Genomic DNA, 10444 nt, shown 5'->3' with positions numbered 1-10444 from the left:
AGAATTCCAAAAAAATAAAGATACAGAATTCTATTTTAAATTCTAAACAAATATAAAAATCAGAGTTTACCAGTATTTTCGAGTAGAGGGAATGGCTAAATGCATTCGCAGTAATTACTTCTTCCTTACTAGCCTCAAGTTTGCACCCCTTTCCTTCCTGCTTCACTGGGACTAGAACACAGAATTTCTCATTCATCTTTCGCTACTGTAATTTTTGCTTCTATAGTCTAAAACTTCAGAGGAGCTTTTGTCTCTCTCCGTAGTTCTTTCTGTTTCTTCAGCAAATATGTGAGCACCTGCCTATTGGGCTTACATGCTGTGGGTACAAAGATGAGTCCGTCAGAGATCCTGTCCCAGGTTAGGGGTGATATGACACCAATAAATAATCAATAAATAAACAAGGTATAAATAAATACAGCATGAGTCAACTATAGATATATAAAACAAGGGAAATTTCAAGGAGAGATTACATTCAGCTAGAGAAACGGAGGAATGTTTTTGAGGACAGCATTTGGGCGGGGTGTGGCCTGTCCCTAATAAAGGCTTCGAAGTGGTCCTGATTATCTACCACAATCCCAATTGTGGAACTGTGATGGTCTCCATTTCTGGAAAGTAATCTTTTCAATGCTAACCTTTAAAACTCCTTAAATTTCTGGCCCAGCACGGTGGCTTACGACTGTAATCCCAGCACTTTGGGAGGCGAGGCGGGTAGATGGCTTGAGGCCAGGAGTTCGAGACCAGCCTGGCCAACACGGCAAAACCCCCTCTACTAAAAATACAAAGATTAGGGCCGGGCGCGGTGGCTCACACCTGTAATCCCAGCACTTTGGGAGGCTTAGGCGGGTGGATCACAAGGTCAGGAGTTCGAGACCAGCCTGGCCTACACGGTGAAACCCCATCTCTACTAAAAATACAAAAATTAGCCAGGCGTGGTGCCGGGCGCCTGTAATCCCAGCTATTCGGGAGGCTGAGGCGGGAGAATCGCTGGAACCCGGGAGACAGAGGTTGCAGTGAGCCAAGGTCGTGCACTCCAGCCTGAGTGACTCTGTCTCCAAAAAAGAAACACACACACCACTCCCTTTCTATCTCTTCAAACTACTCACTTCTTCAAAATAACAACAACAAAAATGAGTAATAATATTAATATGACAATCTACAGAGTTTGGGGGCTTAAAAGTTAAAGCTGGGTGCGGTGGCATACACCTGTAATCCCAGCTACTTGGGAGGCTGAGGCAGGAAGACTGCTTGAGGCCAGGAGTTCAAGACCAGCCTAGGCAACAGAGTGAGACCCTGTCTCCAAAAACAAACAAAAGTTCATTACACAATAGTTTCTTTATGGTTTGGAGATCTGCTATTTTCGAAACTCTTTCTCCAGTCAAATCATTCTAAAAGGCAGAAAATGCCTGAGCACTGAACAATGATTTCAAATATTAACTGGGTAAATCTTACTTTCTTTAGGTGTCTTATCGAGTCCGTATCTACACTTTATGTGAATGAGGGAGATGAAGTAAATGGCTTAACATTCAAGTCAAATAATGAAAAAATAATGGCAACTATGCAATGACATTGACCACAAAGTCCTCGTATGAAAAGATTTAATGAATTATGAGCCGCTGGCCATTACAAACTTCAAACCTTAATATTTCTGCTTTCCTGTGTAAACCAGGTAATTAAAACAGCCTGTCGCAAGGATGGCAGAATAGTAGGCATAACAGTAATGTCTGCTTCCACATTTGCACGCTTCGTTCACGAACCAAAGAAAGGGCTCCATGTTTCCCAAGCCAACAAAGCACAGTCAGTTACGCCCTCCCTGGTCACACTATGAACTGAAACAGAACACTCCTTTGACTTTTAATAGCACTTTCCATCCACAGCACAAGCACCTGCCCATTATCTTCTCCTTTACCCTCAATATCCTTGTGAGGTAGTGAAGGGAGGGAGCAAGGATTTTTTTTTTCTATTTTGCAGATAAGAAAACTCAAGGTGAATTTTAGAACAATGGTTCTCAACCTTGGCAGCATATCGAAATGACCAGAAAGTTATAAAAATCCTTATGACCAGCTCATATTCCAGACCAACATCAGAATCTTGGCATACGGAACCCAAAGCATCGACACGTCTTCAAACACTCCAAAGTGACTGCAAAGTGTATACAGCCAACGTTGAGAACCACTGGTTTGAATGATTTATACTCAATCTTCAGGCGCAACTGTCTTCTACCTAAATGCTCTTCTCAGCACCAATGACAAAGATATTCCATTTCCTTGAACACTGTAGCAGTTTAATATTTTGTAGAGCTACTACTGGTTTTTAGTGACAAATTTACGTAAATGAAGGCTCTTCATTACGCAGATGCTCATGCTATTAACCTCAATTGCATGTGATTTGCAAATGGGATATTCTGGAATTTAAACCTTTGAGACAAGAATGGCTTGTTGTTAAATATTGAGGCAATTATTTCATTCTAGGTCCAATATGCAATAACCATGTGTTTCGGTTTTCCACTCAGCACCTTCAAAACTGTTGCAAATGAATGTTTACTAACAAGACAAAAGAGACAATTATAAACCAAACTCTCAACAACAGCTCTTGGAATGGCCACATCACAACCTGAAAAAGAAACAAGTACTTAAAGGACTTGATCACTTTCTAACAAGTCCATCTTCATCCTGAACCACTTCTCGTTTAATCAAATTTTAAACTTTGCTGAACTGAGTTGTTCTACACCAAGAAAAATAAATTTCTATACCATCTATATTCTCTAATACGTTTAACATATAATTCCACTCAATACAAGGAGGTTTCTTCTTAACCTGGACATCAAAAAGAATCTTTAACAGATTTCTTCTTTTCAAGCAATGTATCAAATACACAATAAATACTTGTAAACTTTTCTGGTGGCAACAATCAATCTTTGTTCTATGGCTGAAATCCCTTGCTTCGTAGGAGTATTGACAATCTTAACTCCCAAGGAACAACCCAAGAATCCCGGCCAGCTGCCTGGTGTCCCTAATTAGATTTAAAACAAAATACACATACAGCAAGAACTCAGAAGTACAAAGATTTTGCTTGCCTTTGCCAATTCCTATGTATCTAAAACCATACAATTTATACTTTCATACAGAAAGATGTCTGTTTCTTTTCTAACAAAAGAAAAACTCTCAGCTCATGTGGGTTGGATTATTAATTCAAAAGCATTTTAGTGATGAGAAAAAAGATTTGTAAGCTCAAAATAGGAGTTTAATGTAAAGCTCTTCTATCTACAGTGTAACCTTCAAATATTGCCAACCTGAAGTTTTCAGCACAAGGTGTCATATTTCAAGTCCCATGGGGGCAATTATCTATAATGAGATTAAGAATATTCTTAACCTGTTTCAGGTGGGTAAGTAAACATTTTCTTTATAGCCCCAATAACGAGTTTGAGGCTTAGATTAGTTGCATGATGTAAACAATATGAAATTAATTTTTTTGATAATATCTACAGCATTTATAAGGCTACAAAATAAAAGGACCATTAATCAATTCTTTTTTTCCTAGGCTCTAGGATTAATATTTGTGGCCAACAAGAGCAAATGACAATGTTCTGTGTTATGAGACACTTCCTTAGAAGGCCAGAAATAAAACTGGATACCAAAAGATACACATTACTATTATGTTGAGATCATCCTTACTGACATATGTATAATTAGAAATAGATTTGCCTTCCTTCAATCTTTACCCAGGAGATTGAGAGATCTTTACTATAATTTTGATAGTAAAAACAAAAACAAACCAGACTCTAACAGCTATGGGAACTGGAAGCCACAAATAATACAAAATGAGTCAATACAACACATCTCCTCTTAAAATCCTCTTCTTTGTAGTTAACCTAGCTGTCCCCAAATGTTATTCCAATTTTGTTACCATGTAGTGGTTTTTAAGAAATTAGAACTAGAACAAAGCAACCTGTTTGTCCTTTTTGTTTTTTTTACAGTTTTTTTTTACACACATATTGTATATACAACTTTTAAAATAGCTGCACAATTTTATATCTCACTTTTAGAGAAGTGCAGTCCAGGCAGACCATGCTTCTCAATATATTAAAAATATTAAATAAAACCCAACCAGTTTCATACTTTTCTAATAGTCAAGCTGGCCAGAAAAAAAGGGACTGGAGAAAGAACAGGCAGTTGTAAAATGGGATCAGTCTTCACAAACACACTACTTAAAAATCTTGCTATTTCCTTATCTTATCCCTTTGACAGCATCTCTACAATCTCACCTTTCAAGTTGGAAATAACACATTGCTAACTTGGAGACAACATCGGTTGCAACATGCATATGTCAACTGCCCACACAACCAACTGCAACCCTGAGGATTTTTCTGGCCCAGTAGAAAGAGGAAACACAAAGATAATCTCTGCTGTAGAGCTGCTTCTCCAGTTTACAACAACTTCATGTGTTTTCAGGATGTTTCTTGGACATGCACGTATGACAGTCACTTCATGGTTCTACTTCCCGTAAGCAGATCTCTCCTCCATTCTGTCATCACAAGAAAGCCACTGTCATCCGTCCAGAGGTTTTCCAAGGTAAACCAAAGTCACTTCTGTGTTGCCATATACAGCAGAAACTGCTGGGTACAAGCAGACCTTTGGAAGTCCTCTGAAGGCAACCCCCAGGAACTCATATCCACGTTCAAAAGCTAAAGTCTTATCTTCCATGTCCAAGATGACTCGGATTCTTTCTCCTATCTGCAAACAGACATCAAAGGGTTAGAAGAAACTCTGCCAAGGGCGTAGCTAGAAGACACAAGACACAAACCAAGAATTTGAAAATATTAAGAATATTATCCTGAAAGCTAGCTAGAAAAATCACAAGGGAAGCTTTCTAGTCAGGGAGAAACACCTACAAAAAAAGGACGCACATCTGGTCAGGCATGGCGGCTCATGCTTGTAACCCCAGCATTTCGGGAGGCGGAGGCGGGAGGATTGCTTGAGCCCAGGAGTTCAAGACCAGCCTGGAAAACATGCTGAAAACCCATCTTTACTAAAATACAAAATTAGCTGGGTGTGGGGCGCAAAGCCGGTATCACACCACTGCCCACTACACTCCAGCCTGGGTAACAAATCACAAATGCTTACTTTGATAGTTTTGTTTTTAAGACTCACATGCAATCTGCATTTAATTACTAACAATTTCAATGCTCCACCTGAACACTCTCTAGACTGATTTTATTCACTCTTTGTTTAAAGGTTTTTCTTAAGGTTAACACTAAAATCTATAACTTGGCATATTTTATCAGAAAGAACAATCTGAATTAGCCTCTCAAATTACTATACTATACATACAATGAAATTTTTTTTTTTTGAGACCGAGTCTCGCTCTGTCACCCAGGCTGGAGTGCAGTGGCGTGATCTCGGCTCACTGCAAGCTCCGCCTCCCGGGTTTACGCCATTCTCCTGCCTCAGCCTCCCGAGTAGCTGGGACTACAGGTGCCCGCCACCGCACCCGGCTGATCTTTTTTATTTTTAGTAGAGACGGGGTTTCACTGCGTTAGCCAGAGTGGTCTCGATTTCCTGACCTCATGATCCGCCCGCCTCAGCCTCCCAAAGTGCTGGGATTACAGGCATGAGCCACCACGCCCAGCCTGACACAGCTTTTAAAGTTTACAGAGCAGTTCCACATATAATGTGGAATCATGAATAATCCAATCTGGCTACAAATTCTAATGCAGAATATAGAATAGGCTTATTAAATAGTCAATTTGTGGTTCACAACTCTGAAACACCTGTTATAAAAAACAGCAGCACTGATTATTAAACGAAACTGGAAGCAGAATATATCCAGATTTTTCCCATTTGGAAAAGTAAGCAAAAAAAAAAAAAAAGGATGTTTCATCTTTATAGTTTGCATTTATAAAAGGATGTTGCATCTACAAAATTGGAGAAAGTCCTAATGTTTGCAATCAAAATTTAATTCTTCCTGATTATGATAACCCCTGCTATTGTCATTTACTTTCCTTCACTGTGTTTCCTGTTAACAGTAACTGCCAACATCTGCTTTTTTCCTCCCTTTGCCCACCTCACAGATTAATCCATTTTATGGATCTAAGAACCTCCAAATCATCATCACCACCACCACCACTCATACCAACAAAATATTAACAACAAAGTAGAAATGAAAAGCTAATTCTGTTGGGTATTTGTTTTGTGTCTTATTTGTATTATCCCATTTAATCCTCACACTAATCCTAGGAATAAACCCTATTTTACAGAAGTTGAAACTAAGTAACAATTACTCCTGGTGAAATTTGCAAATTTGCTTCACCTTTGAGCATACAGCATGCACAAAGCACAGGGTGGAGAAAGCAGAAGTCTTACCATCTTTAGGTGTCAGGGGGTAAAACTTGGGAGATAGCAGGGCAGCTGGAAACTTAGAGGAGGAACTCCAGAAGCAACAGAACCACAGGAAGGATGAACCCCAAAATCTGAGAATTAACTGCCCAAATCCCTGAGTGGCCACTATATTACAAAGGCACAAGGTAAACCCCAGGACTGAAAAGCAGCAAAGCTGAAAAACTGAGCAGACATTAGCTGCTACACATCACAAGAGACGCAGTTTACAGTTTGAGTAGAGGCAAGCTAACTGCCTATTAAATCAAGAAAACCTATACTTTTCAGAATAAAGCAGCCTCTAGAAACAAAACGTTCAGGAGTTACTACTACATATTATCTACACATCTAGGTTTCAATAAAAAAATTACTAGATATGAAAAGAAACAGGAAAGTGTGATTCACATTTAGGGGAAAAAAGAGCAATCAATAGAAGCTGAACCCAAGTGGGCCTAAGTGTTGGATTTGGCAAAGACTTCAAAGCAGCTATTATAAATATGTCCAAATAATTTTTTAAAAATATAATATAAATAAACAAGGAATCTCAATAGAGAAAAGGAAATTTGCTCTAAAAAAGAACCAGGCCGGGTGCAGTGGCTCACACCTGTAATCCCAGCACTTTCACTTTGGGAGGCCGAGGCGGGCGGATCACGAGGTCAAGAGATCGAGACCATCCTGGCCAACATGGTGAAACCCCGTCTCTACCAAAATACAAAATTAGCTGGGCATGGTGGCACGTGCCTGTAGTCCCAGCTACTCAGGTGGCTGAGACAGAAGAATCGCTTGAACCTGGGAGTCGGCAGTTGCAGTGATCCCAGACTGTGCCACTGTACTCTAGTCTGGCACCAGAGTGAGACTCTGTCTCAAAAAAAAAAAGAAAAAGAAAAGAAAAAGAAAATTCTAAAGCTGAAGTGTACAATAAGCAAAATTTACTAGCCCAGCTCAATAGCAGAGGTGAGATGGCAAAAGAAAAAAATTTATAACCTTGAATACAGAACAACACAAATTATCTAATTTAGGTCAAGCACAGTGGTTCACACCTGTAATCTCAGCACTTTGGGAGGCTGAGGCAGGCAGCTGCTTGAGCTCAAGAGTTCGAGACCAGCCTGGGCAAAATGGCAAAACCCTGTCTCTACAAAAAATTACAAATATTAGTCGGGCATTGGTGGGGAGCACCTGTAGTCCCAGCTACTCTGGAGGCTGAAGTGGGAGGATCACTTGAGCCTGGGAGGCAGGTTTCAGTGAGCGAAGATCATCGCGCCACTGCACCACTGCACCACTCCAGCCGGGGTGTCAGGGCAAGACCCTATCTCAAAAAAAAAAAAAAAAAAAGAAAAGAAAAGAAAAGAAATTATCTAATGCAAAGATTAGAGAGAAATAAGGTTAGGGGAAAAAAAAGAACACAGCTTCAGAGGCAGAGATAAGGACAACATCAAGCAGTCCAACATTTACATTAAAGGTAAATGAACTAAACACTTAAAAGTCAGAGACCAAAGCCGGGCACAGTAGCTCATGCCTGTAATCCCAGCACTTTGGGAGGTCGAGGCGGGTGGATCACTTGAGGTCGGGAGTTCGAGACCAGCCTGACCAACATGGAGAAACCCCGTCTCACTGGGCACGGTGGTTCACGCTTGTAATCCCAGGATTTTGGGAGGCCGAGGTGGGCGGATCACGAGGTCAGGAGTTCGAGACCAGTCTGGCCAACATGGTGAAACCCTGTCTCTACTAAAAATACAAAAATTAGCTGGGTGAGGTGGCGCATGCCTGTAATCCCAGCTACCCAGGCGGCTGAGGCAGAAGAACTGCTTGAACTGGGACCCGGGAGGCAGAGGTTGCGGTGAGCCAAGATCACGCCATTGCACTCCAGCCTGGGCAATAAGAGTGAAACTGTCTCAAAAAAAAAATCCCCATCCTCTACTAAAAAATATAAAATATAAAATTTGCCAGATGTGGTGGACATGCCTCTAATCCCAGCTACTCGGGAGGCTGAGCCAGGAGAATCACTTGAACCTGGGAGGCGGAGGTTGCAGTAAGCCAAGATTGTGCCATTGCACTACAGCCTGGGCAACAAGAGTGAAACTCCGTCTCAAAAAAAAAAGTCAGAGACAGAGACTGGGTTAGATAAAAATCAAGATCCAACTATATGCTGTATAGGAGCTCCACTTTAAATACAAACACAGATTGACAGAGGATTACTAGAGTCAAAGGAGGTCATTTCATAATAAAAGAATAATTCAGGCAGGGAGATATAACAATTAGAAATGTACATGCACCAGTAGTAACAGAGCTCCAAAATACATGAAGCAAACACTGACAGAACTAAAAGAGGAAAGAGACAAATTAGTAAGCATAGATGGAGATTTCAATACTCCTCTCAGTAATGATAGAAGAGGTAAAAAAAATCATAACACTATATAAGACTTAAATATTATCAGTCGACTTCAGCTAATTCTCATTTACAGAATATTCCATTCAACAAAATATACATTTTTTCAAGCACACATGGGACACTCATCAAGAAAGACCACATATTAGAATAAAACAAATCTCAATCAATTTAAAAGGACTGAAACCACAGAGCATGTTCTCTGAAAAACACAGACTTAAGTAAGGACTTTCACTTACAAAATCATTACAAGGGTAAGTGATAGGACTTTCTTTTTAGTGATAAAGTCTACACACCCTTCTCCTTATAGTATCTGCAGAGCCTAAAAGGATAGTGAGGAAACATTCTATGAAAAAAAAATCCTTCCAGCTTTTATACCTCAGGAAATGGGATGTATTTTTGGTTCTTCTGGTTTAGTATGCCTGACTTGAGGTCATTACTGAGGCTGGAACTTTCATGCCACATGTGGCTCTGAAATATGCAGCCTATAGTTCTTTAAAGACTTCCAGTTTCTTATCAGATTATTGTATATTACACCCTGCTGAGTCTATAGTAATAAATATGGCTTTTACAAATAGGAACTATAATTTTAACTTGAGTCAAATGAGTATGCCTTAAGCCTAAGATGAAAAGAATAAAAAATACAGCAGTTTGCCTGAATCTGCCTGTCTCTACAGAAATCACTGATGCCTCCAGGGGCTCTGAATCCGCAGACAGAGGGTATGTGTGCATGTGCATGCACAGAGATGTATCTACTGGGGTAAGGAGCCTAGAAAAAGATTTGGAAGTGCCATGATACAGGAAAGATGACCATCTAGAGCAGGCGTATTCTATCTTTTGGCTTCCCTGGACCACACTGGAAGAATTGTTTTGGATCACACATAAAGTATACTAACACTAAAGATAGCCAGTCAGCTTTAAAAAAAAAAAAAAATCGCAAAAAACTCTCATAATGTTTTAAGAAAGTTTATGAATTTGCATTGGGTGGCAATCAAAGCCATCGTGGCTACATGCAGGCTGTGGGTTGGACAAGCTTGATACAGAGCATGAACCGGCAAACTACGGCCCCTGGACCAAATCTGTCCTGCAGCCCATAAACAAGGTCTGTGGAATACAGCCACGTTCATTCGTTTACATATTATCGATGACTCCTTTTGTACTATAGAGTTGCAAGTTGTGACAGATCCTTACCTTGAAAAAAAATCAAAAAAAAAAAAAAAAAAAAGTTGTGACAGAGACCATACGGACTGCAAAGACGAAAATATTTACTACCTGGCCCTTACCAAAAGGTTTGCCAACCCCTGATCTGGAGCAAAGATAGGCTGCTTAAACTTGTATTAGGAAACAAATATTGAGATAGATCATTTACATATTTATTTTAAAACGGTCAAAAAAATCTCCTTGAGGCCAGGCGTGGTGGCTCACGCCTGTAATTCCAGCACTTTGGGAGGCCAAGGCGGGTGAATCACAAGGTCAGGAGTTCAAGACCAGTCTGGCCAGGATGGTTAAACCCCATCTCTATGAAAAATACAAAAATTAGCCAGGCATGATGGCAGGTGCCTGAAATCTCAACTACTCGGGAGACTGAGGCAGAGAATTGCTTGAACCTGGGAGGTGGAGGTTGTAGTGAGCTGAGGTAATGCCACTGCACTCCAGCCTGGGCGACAGAGTGAGATTCTTTAAAAAA

The 10444-nt window shown here is 40.3% G+C and overlaps 1 protein-coding gene across 1 annotated transcript in view; it reads right to left on the bottom strand.

Annotated features, from left to right (window-relative positions):
• Positions 1-1578: 1578 nt before the first annotated feature.
• The window catches only part of FBXO45 (F-box protein 45), a 20260-nt gene continuing 11394 nt past the window's right edge, over positions 1579-10444 (bottom strand). Inside the window, exon 5 of the mRNA XM_017892192.1 lies at positions 1579-4730. Coding sequence (XP_017747681.1) covers positions 4545-4730 — 186 coding nt within the window. The 3' untranslated portion in view covers positions 1579-4544. The remainder of the gene's footprint in view (positions 4731-10444) is intronic.

This window comes from Rhinopithecus bieti, unplaced genomic scaffold, assembly GCF_001698545.2.
Source record: "Rhinopithecus bieti isolate Rb0 unplaced genomic scaffold, ASM169854v2 scaffold_21777, whole genome shotgun sequence".
NCBI lineage: Eukaryota > Metazoa > Chordata > Mammalia > Primates > Cercopithecidae > Rhinopithecus > Rhinopithecus bieti.
The sequence above is the reverse complement of the archived record's forward strand: the minus strand, read 5'-3'. Positions and strand labels throughout refer to the sequence as shown.